The sequence below is a fragment of the Zootoca vivipara genome, chromosome 6 (genome assembly GCF_965207765.1).
Source record: "Zootoca vivipara chromosome 6, rZooViv2.hap1.1, whole genome shotgun sequence".
Taxonomy (NCBI): Eukaryota; Metazoa; Chordata; class Lepidosauria; order Squamata; family Lacertidae; genus Zootoca; species Zootoca vivipara.
The window spans coordinates 11254372-11279118 of record NC_142589.1 but is presented as its reverse complement, the minus strand read 5'-3'; the positions used below and the strand labels follow the sequence as shown (position 1 = coordinate 11279118).

The window sequence follows — 24747 nt, the reverse complement described above, 5'->3', positions numbered from 1 at the left end:
CCGGTTCCCCCCCCCCTTGCGCCACCAAAACAAGGAGGAAAGTTAGCAGAGAAAATTAATGGCATACCCAGCTGTCCGTATTCGGGGCAACCAAAAGAATACAAGTTCCCTTTGCAATCCATTGCCATGCTGAACTCAGCCCCACACGCCACCTTTGTAATCGGCTGCCCGTTGTACATGATCTAAAAACAAAGGGGGGAGGTGTTAGAAAAGGCTGAAAGACACGGCGGCCCCCCAAAAACCTCTCCAAAGGGTCACACGCCTAGCTAGCTTACAGGCACGACCGTCTCGCAATTCATTAGGTCCACTCAAACTGTACATCAGTGGAACTGGTGCCACAGCAATAATTCCACATTTGTAAGGAATCCATCTGTTCTAGCTCATTGTTAATTTTACATAAAAAACATTTTTAGTTTTTTTAAAAAAATTTATTCGCTTTTTCAGATTAAAATTGTACAGTCATATATCAAACATAGATAATAAAAACAAGATTCCTCGGAATCTCCTGGTCTTCCATCCTCCCCTTTGCAGGTCCTGTTATTTATCACTTCCTTCTGCATCTTTTATGACGACCCAAATCTTTTACATCTCTATTGTGTCCAGAATTCACCCTTAAACTACAAGGGATATTCCAACCCTACTAACGATTATACAGTGGTACCTCTACTTACGAATTTAATGCGTTCTGAACGCACATTTCTAAGTCGAAAAAAATTGTAAGTTGAATCCCATAGGAATGCATTGAGAGAAAAAATTTGTAAGTAAAAGCAACCCTATCTAAAAATTCATAAGTAGAAAAAAATCCTATCTAAACCGCATCCAAGATGGCAGACGGAGCTCCATTCGTAAGTAGAAACATTCGTAAGTAGAGGTACCACTGTAACTGTTTTACAATGGTCTTTAAGATAGGTTATAAATTTTCCCCATTCCTTATTAAAATTTTGGTCTTCCTGATTCCGATTCTTCCAGTCATTTTAGCCATAAAAGACTATTTATGTATGCGACCACCGCTGCATGGATGCCATGGGCCCAGAGATGGAAATAAGATAAAGTCTCTACCAGAGAAGAACGGCAGATGAAGTTGGGAAAACCCCCACAAATATTTTCAATCATTTTTAACTGGGTTTTAAAATCCGGTACAGTGGTACCTCGACATCCGAATGCCTCGACTTCCGAAGTTTTCGACTTACGAAGTCGGCAAACCCAGAAGAAGTCTTTTCTCTGCGCATGCGCAGAAGCGCAAAATCGCGCATGCGCAAATGGATGCTTTTGACAACAGAAGGTTTCGATTTACAAAGAGCGCTGCGGAACGGATCGCCTTCGTAAGTCGAGGTACCACTGTAATTTAATTATTTTATTCATTTCGCAAAGCACTGTGAGGTTTGCTATTTTTTTTTTTACAACCAAGCAAGCACCTAATTTCTTATGAAGTAAATCAATGCTTGTAATTTATCCGGTCAGCGTGATTTGTACGAAGTTTGCTTTTCAAACAGGTGCCCCACTCATTCTTCTACAGTGGCAGCGGTGATTGGGGGGGAGGGTGCGGGCGAATATGGGGCCTTGCCAGGTGCTGCTGTGGTCCAGCTCCCATCACCCCCAGGCAGGATGTCTGACAGCAGTCTCCCAACACCTGGAAGGCTCCAGTCTGCCCATCCCTGCCTTAGAGCAATTCTGTATTTTGGACACTTTTGAAAGCCATTTATTTATTAAACTTATTGGTTAGCTTTTTAAACACACAGACACAAACACAAAAATAACCCAAAGCAACATATAACAAATTAATTAACACATACATTAAATCCGGCATAGAATAAAAATCTAAAAGCTCCTTCATGTTTTTATAAGGAAGGGGTAAAACTTCCCTCCCACTGAAGGCCACTGATAAATTAAAAGACGAAGACCCCTCCCCCATGAAACCCTTTAAAAAAAATGGCGGCAAAAAAGCCTCCCTGAGGTGAAAACTCCACAAGCAGGGAGCCACCACTAAAAAGGCCCCGTTTTCATGTTAACCTCCCCCAAACCTCCCATGGAGGGCCGACGACGACAGAATCCAGGTGGCAAAACTATTTCTAGCACATCGAGATGGGGCAAGAGCTAATTTACAGACCTACGAGTCTAAATGGGCTATACTGAGTCCCATAACGTCACTATTTAAAGTTGAGTGAGAAAAGGTGAGTGAGACGTGACAGGGTGGAAGTTTATGAAAATTGCACACGACACGGAACAAGTGTCTAGAGAAACGTTTTTCTCCCTCTCACGCAACATGAGAACTGGAGGACATCCAATGAAGAGGTTCAAGACGGATAAAAAGTCCTTCTCCATGTTTAACTGTGGAACTCCCTGCCACAGTGACAACCATCAACTTGGATGCCTTTTAAAGGGGATTAGACAAATTCATGGAGGAAGGGGCTATTGATGTCTTCACGGTTGGAGGCAGCTATGCTATCAGTTGCCGAAAACCGCAGGAGGGGAGAGTTGCTCATGTGGTCAGATCCTGCTTTGCTGGTTTCCCTGAGGCAACTTCTCAGCCACTATTGAGAACTGGATACTGGACTAGATGAGCCATTGGGCCTCAGGTAGGAGACTCTTCCTATGTTCTCAATTTTGCCTTTTTTTAAAATAACAAGAACAGAGTGTGGGGTGGGAGACAGGATGCTAGGCAGGGCGAAGACGGTTTGAGCATATTACACCGATCCTGGTAAGACTACACTGGCTACCAGTTAGTTTCCGGGCCCAATTCAAAGTGCTGGTTTTGACCTATAAAGCTTTAATCGGCTCAGGACCGCAAAAGCTCAAGGGCTCCCTCTTTCCATATGAACCTACCCGGACCCTGAGATCATCTTCTGAGGCCCTCCTTCGTTTCCCTCCTCCTCCAGAGATCCGGAGGGTGGCAACACGAGAACGGGGCCTCCTCTGCAGTGGCTCCCCATCTGTGGAATGCTCTCCCCAGGGCAGCTCGCCTGCCGTCTTCATTATATACCTTTAGGCGCCAGGCTGATCTTATTGACATCCAACACCCTTTTAGAATGTGGCTCTTTTTTAGGGGGATGTTATTGGGTTATTGTTCCTACTTTGATTTTATATATTGTGAACCGCCCGGAGACCTCCGGGGTATAGGGCGGTATATAAATTCAATAAATAACAATAAGGATGCCGTCCCTCTGCCTACCTGTGTGGGGCTGGGAACGGCGTCTGTCTGATTCCCCAGGCCCAGCTGACCCATCTTGTTCTCTCCAAAGGCAAACACAGAACCGCTCTCTGAAACAGAAAGGTCGGACAAACAAGTTTCCGCTTTCACACCATGCTACAGAGACCCACAGCCAAAGCCCTCCCTCGCCCCCACTGCTTTATTTATTTTATTTTGACAAGGTAAAAATCATAAATAAATAAGAATAAGAATGTGCGCCCCCATCCCCGAGACCATTCCATTGTAACTATCCAGCCTCCCAAATTTTCAACACCTCTTGCGATAGTTTGACCCCCCCTTTCCGTTTTAACAGTACAAATTCTACAAACACCCTCCATATCTCTTCAAAATCACTTCTCCTGCCTATTCCCCGTCTTACCTTTAATGGCATATGTTAATTTATCATTCATAGCTATACCCCACAAATCTTTGTATTATTCGCCCATTTTATATTCTGCTTGCCCCTTCCATTTCCTAGCTATCGTAATTCGTGCAGCTGTCAATAAATTTGTGAGCAGGTCCTTCACAGCCTGCGAACCTCCCACCCCATCGTAAATTGATAATGCTGCCGCCTTTGGGCTTCCGGTCAGCTTTAACCCATCGATTTCTGCTATCTCCTTAAGCACCCACTGCTTTTGACTCTGTGGCCCTTTCAAAACAGCGGCAAAGGAAAATTGCCTAGGTCAGACCATGGGTCAGCCGACCTCAGGATTCGCGACTCTGACCGGCAGCAGGGACTCTCCTGGGATCATCAGACAGGTGAGTTTCCCAGCTCTGCTGCCTGGATAGAACCTGGAACGTTCTGGATGCAAAGCACATCTCCGAGCCATGGTCCTTTCCTTGACAATACAGCAAGCTTCCAGTCCTCATCGTTCTGAATACAGCAGAGCATGAACATGAAGGTACACTGGGTGCACTGCGCTCAGCACCTCCTACACTGACCGGCAGCAGCTCCCCGGGGATTCAGGCAGGAGCCCTACTAGGAGATGCCACTGGGGATTGAACCAGAGACCTTCTGCATGCCAAGCAGGTGCTCTGCCACTGAGCTATGGACTCCACACCTGCCAACGGCACCTCTGATTCCTAGGCCCTGTCCAAGACTTCCCTCTCCCCAAACCAACTCTGTGCCTCTCGTCGTAACAGCTGTTTCCCCGCCTTAACGTTCTACTCCTGGCTGCTTTCCCTCCCTGGTGAGCATTCTGTGACATCAGAGCAGCTCAGCCAATAGCAGGGCACGGTGGAAGGTAAAAGCACGCACGGATACACAGACTGGACGGCACCTCTCCTACCTGTCAGGGCTAGTGTGTGGTTGCGGCCGCAGGCTGCAGAGACGATGGTTTCGCTGCTGAGCACTTCGATGGCCTTTGGGGCATCCACGCGCTTGGTGTCTCCGTGGCCCAGCTGCCCTTTGTCATTACGTCCTAGAGAGTTAGGCGTGCACACACATACACAATGACTGCGAAGCCCAGATTACTGGTGTGCAACTTGCTTTTAAAGAACAGCAGCAGTAGCTATTGCCGAATCGGGAGGCCAGCAAGCGGTGAATTTTGCCTACTCTCAAAATCAGAACTTTTTTGGGGGGGTCCATCTAGCTCAGCGCTGCCCACACTGACTGGCAGCAGCTCTCCAGGATTTTGGAAGGGGCTCTTTCCGACTCTTCCCTGGAGATGCTGGGATTTGAACCTTGAACTCTCAGCATGCAAAGCAGGAGTTGTGCTGTAGAGCTACTGGGTCCCACGAAAAATAAAGATTCTAGCCCTGGAGATGCCACTGGGTTTTTTTTGGGGGGGGGGTTGTTTCCCAAAACATTTTTATTGATCTTGCAAAAAATATGCAATAAATGAACATAATAACATCCGTACAAAAAAGTACAAAAAAGGCAGGTATTATTCTTTATAATCTATTGTATGGTGTTTGCTTGTTTTGTTTACTATCTGTTTTTCCTCATTCCTTCCCCAGAAGATGCAGTCACATGGCACCTTCTGCATGCAAAGAATAAAGCCTCATCTAGGGTTAGTATTGTCTACACTGACTGGCAGCAGCAGCATCCCTCCAGGATTTCAGATTGGGTGGGGGGGAGGTCTTTCCCAGCGCTACCTGGTGATGCTGCTGGGGTCTGCACCCGAGTCCTTCAGCATGCCAAGCAGCCACTCTAACCACTGAGCAACCTTCCCTTGCAACAAGCAGGGTTTCCTCCAACCGGTTTTAGCTCCAAAGGACATATATGAATGCAGAAGAGTCGGGAGATTTACGAACATGCATTTTTCAAACCACTGCAGCACTGAGTCTAGCGCTGCCTATTTTAAGTGCAAACTACCAAATGCAAACTACTCCTTGCCGGGGTGGATTTGATTTAAATCACAATTTAAATCACTAGTCAGTAAGACTTGATTTAAATCTTTATTTTTTTTACAGAAAGACTCATTCTTGATGGTATAATCTTAATATTTATAACCAGACAAAGATTTCATTTTTGGAGTAATAAATTTTCAGAGTAGTTTTTACAGTTATATCGAAAAATTACTGATTACATACCTCTCCTGGTATGCCCCGTGGAGGACCTTAAGGTCCACAAACAACAATATTCTGGAGATCCCGAGCCATAAGGTGGCTAGATTGGCCTCTATTAGGGCCAGGGCCTTTTCAGTATTGGCCCCAACTTGGTGGAACGCTCTTTCACAGGAGACCAGGGCCCTGCGGGATTTGTCATCTTTCCGCAGGGCCTTCAAGACAGAGCTGTTCCGCCTGGCCTTTGGGTTGGACTTAGTCTGACCCCTGTGTTTTCCTCCCTCATGGCTTGGATTTATGGACTACTTAAAATCAGGCTGCATTTTAAACTTAAATTTTAAATTTTAATACTGTATTTTAATCTGTATTTTAATCAATTGCTTTTTATGTTTATTGTAATTTTATTGGTGTGAGCCGCCCTGAGCCCGGTTTTGACTGGGGAGGGCAGGGTATAAATAAAATTTTATTATTATTATTATTATTATTATTATTATTATTATTATTATTATACTATTAGAAATACAAGGACAGGTAATTATGACATTATTGTTTTTATTTGGACACCTTTTCTGCTGTACTTTATTGGTAGGAGAAAAATAATCATTTCCTTAGTAACAATTTAAACAAAACTGAAACAATAACATAGCATATGTATCCATGTTTGTTAACTGATGTGGTTAAATGATATACTGTATATATGACCCTTAGACTGAGTTTCAGCACACATGAAAAACTTAAAACAAATCCTTATTTCCTGATGAATAGCCTTTGGGCTATAATGTAACTTAAATAGAAAACTATCTTTAGAAAGATTTTTTCCCCCTCCAAAAGCATTTTATTTTAAAAATCCAATTTAAATTAAAAAAAAAACCATTTTTTTTATTTTTTATTTTAAAAAATCATGGATTTTTATCCACCCTGCTCCCTGCGGGAGATTCAAGTCACTCACCCCAGCTCCAAAGCTTCCCCTCGGTGGTGATGAGCAGGCTGTGAGCGGCGCAAGGCCCCGAGACCACCGTCCGGACTTGGACCCCCGAGAGGGAGCCATACCTGTGGGGCCCCCATAAGTTCTGGCCCAGGTTCCTGTAGGCGGCTGCAAGGGAAGGTGGTAATGGCTTAAAAATAATTTTAATAAAACAAGGTGGTGGGCCAAGGCAGTCCTGTTGAGAGCAGCCCCCCCCCCCCCTGTGCAAAAAGCAGATTTCCAACAGCACATATTTTCCAGCAGGCAACCCACAATAATGACTAATAATAATAACGAACAGTTGTTACCTGCTATTATGATGATGTCACCTTAATCGTAAAAATGACTCAAAGCTACTAACGAACGCAGCAAAACCAATCAAATCGATTACGAAAAACGGGAGGGATTTTGCATGGATACAGTATACCATTCCTGGCTCAGAGACCTGCACAACTCTTGGGATATGAAAACCTTAACTACTTGGAGGACCAGTTAACCTATGAGATCGCCTTGCCCCATAAAAGCCCACTTGACCTCTTTGAACTGTGAAAATGAAACTGTCTACAAATTCCACCTAGCACCCATTCCACATTTGTCTTTTGAAATGCTATTTATGCTTTTCAAGTTTATACATTTCACTGATTTTACAATCATTTTTTAACATTTCAAAACTTGACTTCCTTCCCCCTCTTTCTGAAGTTCCTTAGATTTTAGTATCGTCTGCATGTCCAATTTAACTTAATTAGCTCATTTATTCGTCTCCTGTAAATATATACTCTTATAAAACTGCAGGTTATTACAATAAGCCTGCCAATGCTCTTATCTACTTACAATTTATCTGTAAGTATTCAATAAACCATTTCCATTCTTTTATAAACAGTTTGTTATCTTGATTTCTTATTCTTCCGGTAAGTTTTGCCATTTCTGCATATTCCATGGGTAGGTAAACTAAGGCCCAGAATCCGGGAAACAGTGTGCTTTTATTTAAAATGCATCTCAGGGTTATTTGTGGGGCATAGGAATTCGTTCATTATTTCCTCCAAACATAGTCCGCCCCCCCCCCAAGGTCTGAGGGACAGCGGACCGGCCCCCTGCTGAAAAAGTTTGCTGACCCCTGGCCATATTCCATAAATTTTTGTATCCATTCTTCCTTTGCTGAGACTTCTGCTTCTTTCCATTTTGGGAAAGTAACATCCTTGCCGCTGTAGTCACATACATGAATAAGTTTCTATACAGTTTAGGTGGTTCTGTCCCTATAATTCCCAAAAGAAAAGCTTCGGGTTTTTTAAAGTGAAGGTCATTTTAAACACCCTTTTCATTTCATTATATATCATTTCCAGTAAGCTTAAAACTTACTACAAGACACCCATTCCACATTTGGAAGGAATCCATCTTTTTGTGTGGCACTTTGGAACTCCCTGCCTATTGACATCAGAAGAGCACCTTCAATGTTGTTTCCGGCACCCACTAAAGAACATTTTTGTTTCGAGCATGCCCGTATCCAGACACATAGAATGCTGACATGCATTTTAATCTGGATTTCTAGCTTATTGCTGATTTTAACTATTTCCACTGAATGTTTTAAACCAGGCATCCCCAAACTGCGGCCCTCCAGATGTTTTGGCCTACAACTCCCATTATCACAGGACATGGGACTAACAGGACCAGTTTTTCGGGGAAGATGGGAATTGTAGTCCAAAATTATCTAGAGGGCCGAAGTTTGGGGATCCTTGGTTTAAACCATGGGTAGGCAAACTAAGGCCTTCTAAATCTGGCCCACAGATGGTCCGAGAATCAGCGTGTTTTTACATGAGTAGAATGTGTGCTTTTATTTAAAACTAGTATCATGAAGCCCGTTAAATTAACGGGTGCTAGAACAGACCTGTTGCTCTAGCAACCTCAGGGACATGCGCAGAGCGCATCCCGCCACATGCCCGCGCACACCCGCCGCTTCAACAGTTCCGCCCGGCCGTCTGAAGTCTCTGCGCTACAAGTCCCAACGGCTGTCCATGGGGCACATGCGCAGTAGCGCAATCCCACAGACACAGGGATTGGACCCAGAGACACTTGCACTTTATTATTAAGGATGCATCGCTGGGTTATTTGTGGGGCATAGGAATTTGTTCATTATTTTTTTTCAATATACAGTCCGGCCCCCCAGATGGTCTGAGGGACAACGGACCAGCCCCCTGCTGAAAAAGTTTGCTGACCCCTGTTTTAAACAGTTGTTTTTAACTGGGCTTTTTTCCTCCCCGATCATCTCATCGTTTTATTCTTTTTGCAAACTTTTGTTTATTATTATTTGTTATTCACAACCAGGCAGCAGGTTGTGTGAATCCACACAACAACTCCATGTAGTAGGTTAGGCTGAGAGGCAGGGACCGGGCCCATAATTCACCCAGTTTACTTTTTAGCCGGGTGGGGGAGATTTTAACCCTGGCCTTTCCCAATATTGGCCCTAGTATTGACACTCCAACCAACTGCATCACACCGGCTCTCTATATTAACTGAAAAACTCAAAGAAAAGAAACTCAACAGACACAAAAAATAAAAGACGGGTCTAGCTGATGCTGCCCCCCTTTTGCACTAAACTAAAAAGTCCCAAATGTTGCCACCATTCTTTACAGGGAGGGCTGCTCCATTTCTACCATGGCTAAACACACCCTCCAGCTGCAAAGCCATAATTTTCTCCGCTGGGCCCCAAATGCCATGCATTTACACCTGCCCTCCAAGTCAGGGGGGAAAGCGCTGCCTCCCACCGGACTGGACTAATTGATCATTAATTCATTCATCATTTGCTGCAGCTGGTAGCATCCTTCCCAGGTCTGTCTGTTGGCCTGTCTGTTTTTCACCTCTGTTTCCTGCACTTCTTTGTATAACAGGAAATTGCCAGGGGTAGACCCTCGGGCCCTTCTGCAATCGCAACATGCCCTGTCTACATTTTGCACCCCCATCTCCCTTCTGCATGCCTGCCTTTCTCTCTCTCTCTCTCTCTCCCCCCCCCCCCACCTTTTGTCTTCCTGGAGATCACAGCCTGAGCTCAGATGTCTTTTAAGCCAGACGCCAAACAAAGAGACCACAGTCTGAGCTGGGAGGCAGATGTCCGCTCCAGTGATAAGAAAAATCTGCAGGGTAGCAACGCTGTCCACCACCCCCCCACCCACCCCAATCTGCATTTTGATACAGACCAGCAGCTTAAAATGCGTGCCTTAATGAGCCAGTGAGCCAATTCCCCCGTCGGACAGCATCCTGTTCTAACAGTAGCAAATCTAGATGCTTATTATGGGAAGCCTGCAAGCAGGACCTGAGAGCAACAGCAATGCTCTCCCTGCTTGAGAATCCAGGGAGCAGAATTTGGAGGTAGACTACCCCTGGATATGGGAGAGTCCCATCTATTTAGCATGGCTTAAACCTAGCAACAGGGACGCGGGTGGCGCTGTGGGTTAAACCACAGAGCCTAGGGCTTGCCGATCAGAAGGTCAGCAGTTCGAATCCCCGTGACAGGGTGAGCTCCCGTTGCTCGGTCCCTGCTCCTGCCAACCTAGCGGTTCGAAAGCACGTCAAAGTGCAAGTAGATAAATAGGTACTGCTACAGCGGGAAGGTAAACGGCGTTTCCGTGTGCTGCTCTGGTTCGCCAGAAGCAGCTTAGTCATGCTGGCCACATGACCTGGAAGCTCTACGCTGGCTCCCTCGGCTAATAGAGCGAGATGAGCGCCGCAACCCCGGAGTCAGTCACGACTGGACCTAATAGTCAGGGGTGCCTTTACCTTTACCTTTAAACCTAGCAACAGCAGTAGAGGCATACGATAGGAACAGACCTATCGTAAAAAGGTAAAAGTTAAAGGACCCCCTGGATGGTTACGTCCAATCAAAGGCAACTATGGGGTTGCGGCGCTCATCTCGTTTTCTGTCCGAGGGAGCCGGCGTTTGTGCACAGACAGCTTTCGGGGTCATGTGGCCAGCATGACTAAACTGCTTCTGGCACAGCAAAACACCGTGATGGAAGCCAGAGCGCACGGAAACACCGTTTACCTTCCTGCCGGAGCGGTGCCTATTTATCTTCTTGCACTGGGGTGCTTTCGAACTGCTAGGTTGGCAGGAGCTGGGACAGGGCAATGGGAGTTCACTCTGTCACAGGGATTTGAACCGCCGACCTTCCGATCAGCAAGCCCAAGAGGCTCAGTGGTTTAGACATCAGTAGAGGCCTTCTGCTGGAACAGATCTATGGAAGCCCATCCAGCCCCACGGTCCTCTTTTCCCAGTGGCCAACAGGATACCCCAATGGGAAGCAGGACCGAAGGGCAAAATCAGCTATCCCCACCCCCACAATGTGATTTCCAGCAAGGGCATTCAGAGGCAAGCTCCTCTTTAAAAGGATAAAATCAGCAACAAACTAGAAAACTAGATTAAAACAAACATCGCCGTTCTACAGGTCTGGGCAGGCTCGTCTAAACAAAAAGGGTTTCAGCAGTGAAGGCGCCTGCTTGGGTTCAATGGGCGAGGAGTTCCGAAGGGCAGCGCTGCCACACTAAAAACTTGATTTGTTACAAATGCAGAGAGGGGATTATGTGGTAACTATTGACAGGGCCAGTTCCACAGATTAAAGTGGGCACATACGGGGTACAGCAATCTCGTAGGTAAGCTGGTCCACTGGTTGGTAATAATAACAATAACAACGACAACAATAATAATAAATCTTTCTGGTGCTCACACAACTCCCCTTAGCCAAGAAGGACAGAGCAATAGTCAAGTTATGACCGTGCCGGATGATTAAATATTTTTCATCTCAAAAAAAGAAGAAAACCCAACCTAAAATCGAAGCTCAGTTTTTCCTATTGTCATGAGGCCTAAGAGCCTTGACGGAAGAGCAGCTGATGGTTAGAGAAATGGAAAGGAAAAAAAGCACCATAAAAAAAGAGATAAATAATAGGGGAGAGAAACACCCCCCCTCCCCCCGGCACGCTAAAACACAACCATTAAGGAACAGAGGCACCGCGAGAAAATAATTTCAGGAGCAGTCTAGCCCTGAAAATACAGTCATACCCCGGTTTAAGCACGCTTCGGCTTGAGTACTTTCTGTTTAAGTACTCTGCGGACCAGTCTGGAACGGATTAATCTACTTTCCATTACTTTCAGAGGGAAAGTTCGCTTCAGGTTAAGTACGCTTCAGTTTAAGTACTCCGCGGACCGTCTGGAACGGATTAATCCACTTTCCATTACTTTCAATGGGGAAGTTCACTTCAGGTTAAGTACGCTTCAGTTTAAGTGCTCCGCGGACTGTCTGGAATGGATTAATCCACTTTCCATTACTTTCAATGGGGAAGTTCGCTTCAGGTTAAGTACGGACTTCTGGAACCAACTGTGTACTTAAACCGAGGTACCACTGTACATGCTGCGACAACAATGCTTATAAAATGTGCTTAGATCAGCCTTGTCCAGTCTGGGGCTCTGCAGACAAAACTACAATTCCTACCCGCCCCCTCCCGGGGGTGTGTGTGTGTGGAATAGCCAGTAGTCAGGGATAGAATTGCAGCGTTGGAAGAAATCCCAAGGGGAATGTGGTCCAACCCCTTGCAGAGATCTCAGCTGATGCTGGGAGTCGTAGGGCGGACCCACACTCCACATTTAAAGCCTATCCAATGCACATACGACTTCCTGGGAACTGCAGCGCATGGAAGGTGCTGGGAATGACAACTCTGTGAAGAGGAAACTACAGTTCCCAGGGGCTGTGCGCCTGCCCGTAGTTCAAATCATCTGGAGGGCGCCAGTTTTCAGGAGGCTGCCCTAGATTGTAAGGAGTGGGCCGTGGTTAACAGGCAGTGGGACAAGCTGAGATCTGCACATGCTCAGGGGCACCCTTGGCCTTCAAGTTGCGGGCCTCACGCTTGAACAGCCTGAGGCCCACAACGAAGCTGAATGGAGGCCTAAGGGGCTGGTGTGAATTGTACCCCAATTCCCCGGAATGGAGAAGGCGTGCTTATTTAGGAGACCACTGTAAGCAGGTGAAAACATTAGCAGAATTGTAATAACACTTGTAATGTAACAAGTACTATGGACAGATTGAAAATACAGTGGAACCTAGTGTTATCTACCATCCTCCCTATGAACGCTTCGGGTTACGAGCTCCGCTGACCCGGAAGTAGATGCTCCCGGTTGCAAACTTTGCCCCTGGATGCGAGCGGAAGTCGCGCGCCATGTGCCATTAGCAAAAACGTGCCTCATGTTAAGAACGGACCTCCGGAACGAATTAAGTTCATAACCAGAGGTACCACTATGAAATAATATGCAGTTGAAAACGTTGACAATAGGAGGGGATAGAGCAGGCTTCTTCAATCTCGGCCCTGCAGGTGTTTTTGGTCTACAACTCCCATGATCCCTAGCTAGCAGGACCAGTGGTCAGGGATGATGGGAATTGTAGTCTCAAAACATCTGGAGGGCCGAGATTGACGAAGATAGAGGGAAGCCTAGAGATTCAGAGGAAGCTCTAAACGTTGATATTTATTGGTATTGTTATAACTGTACCCTTGTAAAACCAAACAAAATTTATTTTCAAAAATAAAACAAAACGAACTTGAGAGCAACATTGCACAGGGCAAACTTTCCACCTTAAAAATAATCTGGAAAACCTACCTTGCTGCTTAGGCACTTCCTTACGGCCAATCAAGTCCCAGTTGGTGGCTCCAAATATCAGAAGCTGCCCTTTGAACTTGGATCCTTCAAGCTTCTATGAGGGGTAGAGAAGGTGGGAGAGAAAAAGAAAAAGAATCAGATTCAGCACCTGAAATTCGTCAGGGGTGTTTTGCACCTGGCTATTGGCCACTTGTAAAGATCCCCAGGTCCCAAGATGGTGCTTGATGTATCCACCATCTGGAGGTGCATGCCTGGGGATCCTTGGATCTTGCCCGTTTTCACACATTAACAACACATCCTGTCGGTGAAATCTGAACGAATTTCAGGAACCAAAAAGTTGTACAGTATTGAAAAATACAACTGGCCCCAGGGATTTCGGTTATAACATCCAAATGGAATCATGGGAGAGGTTATGGAGGGAGGGTCTGAAATTCACCGCATGCTATGATTTCAAAGAGAATTTCATGAAAATGCTCTACAGATGGTACCTAACAACTGTAAAAGGTAAAGGTAAAGGACCCTGGCCAAAATGTAGAAATCTAGGTCAAACATTTGTTGGAGATGCAGGGAGGCGGAAGGCACTATGAGCCACATGTGGTGGAACTTCCCCCCAAAAAAACCAGGGAGCTTTGGGAAACAATATATAACAAACTTTTTAAAAATGTTGAAATGTTCTTTTCCGAAGAAGCCTGAAGCCTTCCGGCTAGGCAAAATCAGCAATGAAATTCCAAAGAAATATAGGAAAAAATTTATGTACGCAATAGCAGCAGCTAGAATTCTAATCGCAAAGGGATGGAAAGGTCCATTCCATCCAAATTAGATTGGCAGAACACAATGCAAGAATACGCAGAATTAGCGAGACTATCAGTAAGATCAGTATGACACTGACCAAATATTTAATAGAGTGGGACATATGCAGAGTTTATCTAAAAGAACATTGTAAAAATATAAATTCTCTGGGAGGCCTGGATTGACTTTCTGCATGAAATAAGAGAAATTTTATAAAATTAACATAACCGAAACAACTTAGGAGAGATAAAGTTAAGTGTGTAGTTAATAAATATAACTTAGGAACCACAATGAGGGGGGGGGACTGGAAGTCATGTGGATATTAATAATTTTGTTACCTATAACAAGTACCTTGGTTTAAGAACAGCTTAGTTTATGAACAACTTGGATTAAGAACGCTGCAAACCCGGAAGTAGGTGTTTTGGTTTGTGAACTTTCCCTTGGTTTAAGAACATGTTCCGCATCCTGTTGAGTGTGTTCTATTTGTAAATTGAGTCCCCCACTGCTATGAGAAAGCCCACCTTGGTTTAAGAACGGACTTCCAGAATGGGTTAAGTTTGTAAACCAAGGTACCACTGTATCAATTTTGGATTGATTTTTTTCCCCTGTTGATTTGTGTTGTTTTGTTTTGAAAACCAATAAAGCATTAAAAAAAAGTAGAAAAAATACAACTGGCCCTCCCAAATGGCAAATAGACAGTTTTGGACTCAGGTGGCGCTGTGGGTTAAACCACAGAGTCTAGGGCTTGCTGATCAGAAGGTCGGTGGTTCAAATCCTTGCAACGGGGTGAGCTCCCGTTGCTCAGTCCCAGCTCCTGCCCACCTAGCAGTTCGAAAGCACATCAAAGTGCAAGTAGATAAATAGGGACTGCTCCGGCGGGAAGGTAAACGGCGTTTCCGTGCGCTGCTCTGGTTCGCCAGAAGCAGCTTTGTCATGCTGGCCACATGACCCGGAAGCTGTCTGCGGACAAACGCCGGCTCCCTCGGCCTATAGAGCGAGATGAGCGCCGCAACCCCAGAGTCGGACATGACTGGACCTGATGGTCAGGGGGCCCTTTACCTTTACCCTTAACCCTTGTTTAAGGAGCCATTTGGCGCCTAGATTATATATCGGAGTTCTAAACACTGATCAGATCTGACTGAAGCTACAGGCTAGGTCAAATGCTCAGCAAAGAATGGCAGAGTTGGAATAGCCCCCCCCCCAAAGGGTCATCCAGCCCAACCCGCTGGAATTCACTTCCAGAGGAAGTGCACCGGCGGAGCACCGGAAATAGCGTTTGCGCATGTGTAGGAGTCCCCTGAGCACAAGCTATTTCCGGTGCTCCTCCGACCCAGCAGTGAGTTCCATAGTTGGACTGTGTACTGCATGAAGAACAAGAGCCCTCCCTGTCCTGTGGTTTTCAGCAACTGTTATTCAGAAGCATTGCTGCCTCTGAGTGCAGAGTGCAGAGCATAGCCATCGTAGTAAGAAGCCACGGATGGTCTCAAGGCCCTTTGTGAATTTGCCCAATCCGCTTGTAAAGCCATCAGTTGGCGGCCATTGCTGCCTCCGGCAATCGAGAAACCAGGCATCCCCAAACTTCGGCCCTCCAGATGTTTTGGACTACAATTCCCATCATCCCTGACCACTGGTCCTGTTAGCTAGGGATCATGGGAGTTGTAGGCCAAAACATCTGGAGGGCCGCAGTTTGGGGATGCCTGCACTGAACAGAAGCAACAAGGTTCCTATGACTGGACCAGGCCAGAGGGGGCCTCTCTTAAGTCTAGCATCCTGTCCTTTGGGGCTACTCAAAAGTTAACCCTCAAGGAAGACCCAAAACTCTGCCCATCAGCAGTTGCCAGCAACCGGCCATCAGAGGCATCCTGCGTCACACTGCAGAAGAACATCGTAAGAATCCTGCTGGAGATGGATCAGGCCGGGCAAACACCTTAGTCCTCATTGTTGTTGTTGTTTAGTCGTGTCCGACTCTTCGTGACCCCATGGACCATAGCACGCCAGGCACTCCTGTCTTCCACTGCCTCCCGCAGTTTGGTCAAACTCATGTTCGTAGCTTCGAGAACACTGTCCAACCATCTCGTCCTCTGTCGTCCCCTTCTCCTTGTGCCCTCCATCTTTCCCAACATCAGGGTCTTTTCCAAGGATTCTTCTCTTCTCATGAGGTGGCCAAAGTATTGGAGCCTCAGCTTCACGATCTGCCCTTCCAGTGAGCACTCAGGGCTGATTTCCTTAAGAATGGATAGGTTTGATCTTCTTGCAGTCCATGGGACTCTCAAGTCTCCTCCAGCACCATAATTCAAAAGCATCAATTCTTCGGCAATCAGCCTTCTTTATGGTCCAGCTTCTTTATAGTCCTCATAGCTGCCCATAATGGGAAATCCACAAACAGGATCCAGCTGCAAGAGCAATGATCTGCCCTTTACCGGGGGTTCTAGCAGCTGGCAATGTGGAAGCAAGTTTGGTGCTCCAGCAGCCAAAAAGCGGCAACTTTTTTCCCCCTTTTAAATTAGCCCGGCTGTTTTAACAAGCAGGAAACAGCCCACTGGTTTTTGTCCCTCCCCCCTCCCCATTCTCCCTCCACTGCGGTCTTGCCTTGGCAGGCCTGGAGGCAGACAAAAGGCAGAGGAGGATGGGGGGGGGGAAGGATTTCCCTTACGTTGCCGGAGAAAGGGGGTGGGTGGGCCCTCACGCAGTCCGACAGGCAAGCCTCCAGCCCCTCCTAGCGGGCGGAGGGCAAGCATCAGCATCCTCAAGTGGCTTCCCAGAGCCAAGCGGGGAGGAAAACCTCCCCCCCCCCCAAAGTGGCCCTATAACACTGGCATGCCAGTCCTAACATCTTGAATCGCTGCACGCTATGCCTTTGGGGTTTGCAAACAGCAACGGATGCCAACTAGCGCCACCGCCACCTCCAGTTCTCCAAGTGTGTTGTGTGTATTGGGGGGGCTGGGGGGGCAGGAGGAAGTTTGCTAGTTTGCTGCTCCAATGGGCACGCAGCCTATATCTGATGGAAAGTGCAAGGGGCTGAAATTGAAAAGCTCGAGATCATTGCCAGAGGAATACAAAAAGGAGGCTTGTACCGATTTGAACCATTTGCCCATCTGGCCCAGTGTTGTCAACACTGGCTGGCAGTGGTTCTCTAGGGTTTTAGGAAAGGGGTGTCTGTTCCTAGCTGGAGGTGCTGTTGGGGACTGGACCTGCGCCCTTCTGCACGCAAAACGGGGGCTCTCACACTGAGCTATGCCTCTTCCCACAAAGACACAGGAATTTAAGAACCTGCCTTATACCGATTCAGAGGACTGGCCTGCTCCCTAGCAGTATTGTCGACACTGACTGGCAGCAGCTCTGCAGCATTTCAGCCAGGGAGCCTTTCCACCCATACCTGGGTGATAGCAGGGGCCGAATCTGGGGTTTTCAGCTTGCAAAGCACTACACCACGGCCCTTCCCCTAAAAAAAAATCAAGCAAGATTCTGGTCCTCATTGTTCTGAATGTAGGGCCAATTTAAATGGAATGGGGCCTTTTCAGACCCAAAGCCTCAGGTAAGGGGACAGTCCCAGTTGCCTGAACCTAAGTTAGCCACGTCAATTAATTTCAATGGGTCTACTCAGAGTAGGGCTGGCACTGGCTTACAATCCTCTTATTCCTGAGCTAGCTACAGCCTTTGCCTGTCATTTCTGCACAAGTATCTACCACCCACCCACTTCCCTTTTCTGCAACGCAAGGGAAGAGGGAGATGGTGACAGGATAGCGAAGGCTCCCATCCTCTCCGCCCTCCATCCCCAAAAGATGGAGGCACCCCCATATCTGCCTTCAACCTGTTGCCCTCCATACATTTGGGGTCCAAGCACCTGAAGGCTGCCCTATAATTTCCAGCCCCCAAAAGGGAAGTCCCTGTCCTCACCCCAAGCCAACATGAACAGCTTTCCAAGTAGACTCGGACCCTCCACTCACAATATACTCCTTCCTTCTCAGTGAATGGGACCCCCTCTGCCAATATTCCCTTCTCTACATAATCTACCCTCTCCCCTTAATATAGGGGGTCCCCTACTCCTAATCTCTCCTCCCTAAAATAAGGTATAAAAAGGTAAAGGTAAAAGACAGTTAAGTCCAGTCACGAATGACTCTGGGGTTGCGGCGCTCATCTCGCTTTACCGGCCGAGGGAGCCGACGTTTGTCCACAGACAGTTTTTTCCAGGTCATATGGCCAGCATGACTGAGCCGCTTCTGGCGAAACCAGAGCAGCGCACGGAAACGCCGTTTACCTTCCTGCCGGAGCGGTACCTATTTATCTACTTGCACTTTGACATGCTTTTGAACTGCTAGGTTGGCAGGAGCTGGGACCGAGCAACGGGAGCTCACCCGTCGCGGGGATTCGAACCGCCAACCTTCCGAACGGCAAGTCCTAGGCTCAGTGGTTTACACCACAGCGCCACCTGCCTCCCAAAAGAAGGTATAACCCCCTTCAAAGTATCAGTGCTCTGCCTACCTCTAAATAAGTTACCCCTCACCCCCCAAATCAGAGGGTCCCCAACTCCCTATCCCTTCCCCCTAACACAAGGAAACCCCCCAATCAGGAGGGTCCCCCATCGCAGCACCTCCCTCTTTCCCACCCACGCTCTCCAGCCACTTAGACCGCTAGCGATCAGCACATAAACCCCACAAAAAATAATATTTTGACCGCTTTTCTCCTTACAATGCGCTCCTTGCTGTGCTCCGGCTCGCTGACCACCACGGCGGCGTGCGGAGACTCCTGGTTTTGGGCGGGCTGCTCCCCAGCGCCCCGTCCTCCTCCTGCCCGGCCTGACTTCTTGCCCCCTCCAGCCGCCACGGGGAAAGGCGGCAGCGCCAGCCCGTCCTGCTCGTCCCCGCTACTGCCGCCACCCCCGTTGCTGCTACCGCTGCCCCCTCCGTCCCGGGCCTTCTTCTTCCCCGGAGGGGGGCCCCCGCGAGGCAGGGCGGACCGCTTGCGCGTGCCTCCAGTCCCGTTGCCGGCACCGTCCCAGGTGGCCGAGGAAGCTGCCGTCGCTTTCCGCCTGGGCATCCTGGCCGCCCGCCTTCAACCGCCCCGGATCGTCCTGCCTGCAAAAGGGGGGGAAAGGAATCAATTGGGGGGGGTAGAGAGAGGAAAGCGGTGTTGCTGCAGAATTCATTTCATTTTCTCATTGGTCTTTTCCTAGTCCTACACTCTAACCACTAGGCCACCACGGCATAACTGATGTGTGTCCTGAACCCTTTTGAGTTCATCACTGATTTATTATCTGTACTTTAATACCGTGTTTCTCATATTATAAGACATGTCTTATATTTATTTTTTCCTCAAAAAAACAGACTATGGCTTATTTTCAAGGGATGTCTTATTTTTTTTCCTCCTCCTCCTGCCGCGGCCGGCATTGCTGCTGCGCCTATCACTATGTCTTATTTTCGGGGTATGGCTTATATTCCTTGAATGCTTAAAAATCCTGCTATGGCTTATTTTATGGGTATGTCTTAAAATATGAGAAACAGGGGGTAGATTCGTTTTCAATTACACCGTTTCATTACTTTAAAAAATAATAATACAAATTTCATTAAATTTTCTGTTTTACAATTTAGAATACTCCTTAAAATATCAATGACTTCCTTTCTTCTCTTTCCATGGTTCATTTTGCATATCATATTTTACATAAACTAAACCATTCAGTATTCCATTATTACATCCCTCGAAACTTATTTAATCACTTAATTACTTTTTTCACCATCGTCTTTTAAATGTTTCCCAGCATTTTGTATTTTTATTTGCCGTGTTTTCATTTGTTGTAAGCTGCCTCGAGTCTTGGAAGAAGACTCTAAAAATGTTATAAATAGATGCTTTTCACCATTTTTCCTAAAATTGCATTGTTTTATTTTTTGAGGGTTCCCCCCCCCCTTACCATCATGGGGTGTATAAATTTTGTGAAATTAATAAATGTAAACAGAACACCAGAGGGGGGCGGAACTGAGGCAGGGGCTCCTAGCTCTCTTCCTCTTCTCCAAATACACAATTTCATGGATGCTATTTATTTATTGCCTTTTTTCTTTTAGGGAACTCAAGGAGGCACACATAAGTCCTACTCCCCATTTCACAGATTTGTGAAGTTGGAAGCAAACACGAGATCATCTTCACAACAACCCTGTGAGGTAGGTCAGGCTCGAGATTGAGCAGCCGTGGCCCAAGTCCGCTTCGTGGCTGAATTTGAACCCTGGGTCTCTCCTAGGGCCTAGTCCCAACACTATTTAAGCACCACAAAAGTGAAATTTATTTCATTTCACGGAATTTATATTCCACTTGATGGTTTTGGGGGTGGGGAAATCCCTCAAAGTCTTTAACTAAAAAAAACACCCTATTACCTTGCCCACCTCTTTTTCCTGCATATTTTTTAAAGAAGATGGCAGAACTCTCTTAAAATACGCAACAAAGGAAAGTATCATTTCTTATGAAATGGAGGGATGGACACCCACCGCCCATTCAAATGCTTAACCCCCACTCCAAAACACACAACGAAGGGTTTTGCATAGGGGACCCAAAAATTTAATCAGTTCAAATTATTGGGGGGGGGGTGTGTTAGTAGATCGCCCTCTAAAATTGGGGTGTGGGTGTTTAAAACAAAAACCAGAACAGTTGGTTTTTTATTTTATTTTTCCCTTTCATAAAACACCCCCAACTTTATGGATAAAGGGGCATTTTCACCCCTCCAAAGGCTGTCAAATTTTAAGTACATGAACTTCCTTATCCCAATTCTTCAGAGAAGTGGGGTGAAGTAGAGTAAACCCCCTCCCATGCCAGCCTTGAAAGAGGGGACATTATCTTTCCCCCCCAAAAAAACCCACATTGAGGTGGACAATTTAAATCCCCAGTCCTCCCAATTTGGAGGAAACCCCTCCATTCAATTATAAGTGGGGTTTATGGGGAGAAATTCCCACCAAGTTGGCTTCCCACTAGGGACCCTTGGGGGGGGAACCCACCCCACAAACCCATTACAAGGTGCACCCCTCAAACTCTCACCCCACAAAAAAACTGGGGGGGGGGGCAAGGGCAGTAGCCCCACAACAGCCCCTGGGGCCATGAAGGCAAACTTTTGTGTTTGTGTGGTGGGGAAATATAAACTCCCATATATGAAAGAGGGAGTGATAACCCCACAAAATAAAGACAGGTTTTTTGGGGGGAGGGGGGGGAACGGCTGGCTAATAGCTCAACCCGTCCCCAAACATTAAGCCCCACATGGCCTTTAGAAAATGAAACAAATTTGGCCAGCCAAATAGAAGGAGACCCTCTATAAAATATCTCTACCCTGCAGTGAAAAAGCGAGAACCCCAAAAAAGATTTCGGGGTAAGAACACCCATAAATATCGGGGAGGTGGGAAATAATGTCAAGGGCTAAAACCATCCTAACAGTGGGTGGTGGTGGGGAAACCCCAATAATTTACTTTTTTAAAAAAAGTATGGGGAGGGGGAAGCTAGACAGCCTGCTTCCCCCCCCCCAATAATGCAATATGTGGGGCAGGGAATTGATTCCCTTTCACATAGGCACCCTTGCAAGTCACAAAACCAGAGTTTGGTGTGTGAATAGGGGAAATTCACAAACTAGGCCTTAGACACCGACCCCAAATAAAACTCAAATCATTTTTTTTGCCGCGTTCCAGAGGTTTGCTCCGTAAAGCACTCAGCAAAAAGTGGGGCAACCCATTCCAACACAACCAGCCCCCTAGCATGAAACCAACCTCTCCCATTTTGGGGGGCCCTATAGTTTTAGGGCTGCAAGGGAGCACCCACTGACACACACACACACACACACACACACACCATTTCCAAAGTCCTCCTTCCCCTTTCCACCCCACCAAAAAAGGTTAGGGGATACAGAACATGCCATTTTATATATATATATAAAAAAGGGGGGTTGGGTGTTAACAAACTCACAGTCCCTCCCTTACAAATGGCCCATGCTTCTCCAAAATTTAAAAGGGAAAGGGTTGGTTTTTTTGTGGGGGAGGACACCTCACAGGAAAACACAGCAACTCCCCATTGTAGGTCAAATATAGGGCTGAGAGTCCCCCAAATAACCTGGCACCCCATAAAATATGAGGGAGCCCAGGCCCCTTCCCCAGTTGCCTAAAAAAAAATCTATTAATTTCTTCACCAAATTAGGCTAAACTCCAAACTTTCATATATATTTGCTCCCCCTATAAAATCAAGAGAGGTTGAGTCAAGCCCCATACTTTAAAACTGAGGGTTTTTTGACCCCCCCCAACCCCCATTCAATGGAAGGGAAATAAGACCCTAAATATCCCCTAAAGTTACCCCTTTGAATAGATGACTCCCTTCCTCCAATTTAGCCTCCCCCCCCCCCGGTTTTAAACCAGGGAATTCCCCCCTCCCGCAGCAAAAAAACACACATACAAGAAAAAAACTTATTTCTCACCGTCTCAGTGTTTGCTACACTTAGAAGCGGGGAGAGACTCGCCCAGCAATTTTGGAAATTAACTATTAAATTGACCTGCACCAACACACCAGATTTCGTTAAACGGATAATGCAATGAGAAATTGGAGATAATGCAATGAGAAATTGGAGATAATGCAATGAGAAATTGGAGGGGGTGTCCTCCGCACCCCGATTGCTGCCCACCACCCCAAGAAACAAATATCTGGAATAAATACACAACTTTTCAATTGCTTTTTTAAAAAAACACAACCCAAAAAACACCACGCAGCTGTTCGCCCCCCCCCTCCCAAATGTATTGAAAACAGAACAAAGCGCAGGAGGGGGGGGGAGGAAGCCCCTTCCCCATCAACGCACAGCAATTTAAAATCTTAAATTTGGAAGGAGGGAGGTTTTCCATGCCAAAACGTGCGGGAGAAAGCCCCCACCTCGTGCAAACGCACAAAAGTCTTTAACGAAACCATTGCAACACAAAACCGGATGGATTCTTAAAAAGTAAAAGTGTTGGGAGAACTTGTTCCTCTCCCCGGAGTATTTTAACAGTTCATTTAAAAAATTAAAATTAAAATCAGATTTAAAATTAGAAACTCCTTAAGAAAACTACACACCCACTGTTTTGGGTGGCGGGGGCCAACCCCCTCAAGTGCAAAAAAAGAGAAAGACTTTTTGAATAAACAAGAGAATATTTATAATCCTACCTGATTCTTAACTCCTTCCTGTTAAAATAGTAATAATCTATTATTGCCCCCCCCCGGTGCAACTAAATCCGCGTGTGTGTCCCCCCGCCTCCCCAAAACCCGGTAATAAAACACCCAATTCACGGTGCAAAAAATAAATAAAGCTCAACCGTCCCGATTTCCAGTCCTTTTTTATTTTGTTTTTGATTGGGCCTTTGCTGGAAAAAGGTTTTAAAAAAAGAAATAAATTTCTCCCCATCCCCTCAAAAAAGCACTCCTGTCCCCAAATCTTCAAGCAGCACCCGCTTCTCTCCCCCCCCCCAACACTCCACCTTTTTTTAAAAAAAATGTGCTAGTTTGCAAAACCAGGAGATGGAAAAAAGAAAAAAGAAAACACAGAACAAACTTTAGCTTTCTTGGGTCGCAAAGTCGTCGTCTTTTTTTTCCCCTCCCGCTTTCAATCAGAAATACCGACTGGTTGCAATCCTCCTATTGCAAGATGTACGTCTGAACGCAGGTTCCGAATCTTCCCGCATCTAATTCTTGGGCCCCCCCACTCCAAAGCCCCGGCTGCCTCTTTTTTTATATATATTGATTGCGAACAATGGGATCTCTGTCTGTCTCCGATTAAACCACGTGGATCCGCCTTCCTTCCCCCTTTTTTTTTAAAGGAAAAAAAAATCACCCCCCTCCTTACTCTCCCCCTCCGCGCATCTTGCAAAAAAAAAAAAGAGAGAGAGAGAAAACCCCAAACACACACACTCACACAACTTTCTTTGCAACAGCAGTCAGGATCAGATTTCAAGCTGGGAGGTGCAGTCGCCTTGCAAAATGATTGCTTTTAATTATTAGGATGGTTTTGAAAAGAAAGAAGTAAAAAGAGAAGGGGGGAAAATCTCTCTCTCTTTTTTTAATGTTTTGGACTACTTCCTGTGGAGGAGGGGGGAGAGGCTGCTCCTTAGAGCCCACCCACCAGATCCACTTAAAATATAAATATGAGCCCGCACTGCATATGCTACAGTAGAAAACAAGAAACACATGTATTAGCAGGAAAGGAAGAAGACGAGGAGGAGAGAAGCGGAGAGGAGGAGGGGGGAAGCTCAGCCAGAAGAGGCTCGCTTTATCAGCACAGCACCGCCTTAAGGGCTGGATGACTTCAAAAGAAGGACTTGGGGGTTTTGTTTTGTTTTGGAACAAAAGAAAGTGCTTTCTGGTAATAATTTTTATTAGTGTTCCATTACAATCCAACAATAGCCTCCTTATAACAATACCCATCTATAATACAATCATCAATACCAATAGTTCAAATAGCGAATTATATAGAACTGATGGCAAATAATCGAGTGCTTTCTGGTTTGGGAATCCTGAAGGCGACAGCCAGCTTTCGGATGGCACAGGGCTAATCGGCAAGCACGATTCTTGGCTGCGGAGAGAGACGGGGGCAGGATAAGCATGAATAAACTTCTGAGTACCTCAAAGAAAAGGATATTGCGGAGTTTTTTTTAAAAAAAAAGGTAAAGGTGACTATGGGGTTGTGGCGCT

General features: G+C 46.3%; 1 protein-coding gene across 4 annotated transcripts in view; it reads right to left on the bottom strand.

Moving 5' to 3' along the window:
• RCC2 (regulator of chromosome condensation 2) overlaps positions 1-24202 on the bottom strand; it is a 36644-nt gene extending 12442 nt beyond the window's left edge. The window contains exons 1-7 of one of the 4 annotated variants that reach the window (XM_035119138.3): positions 23972-24202; positions 18769-19154; positions 13291-13384; positions 6645-6788; positions 4477-4608; positions 3170-3258; positions 68-182 (exon numbers count right to left, since the gene is read on the bottom strand). In XM_035119138.3, the coding sequence (XP_034975029.1) occupies positions 68-182; positions 3170-3258; positions 4477-4608; positions 6645-6788; positions 13291-13384; positions 18769-19116 (922 nt within the window). In that variant the 5' untranslated portion in view covers positions 19117-19154; positions 23972-24202. Of the gene's footprint in view, positions 1-67; positions 183-3169; positions 3259-4476; positions 4609-6644; positions 6789-13290; positions 13385-18768; positions 19155-23611 lie in introns of all 4 variants that reach the window. The other 3 variants (XM_035119137.3, XM_035119141.3, XM_035119140.3) reach the window with 3 other exon arrangements.
• Between the last annotated feature and the right edge of the window lie 545 nt (positions 24203-24747).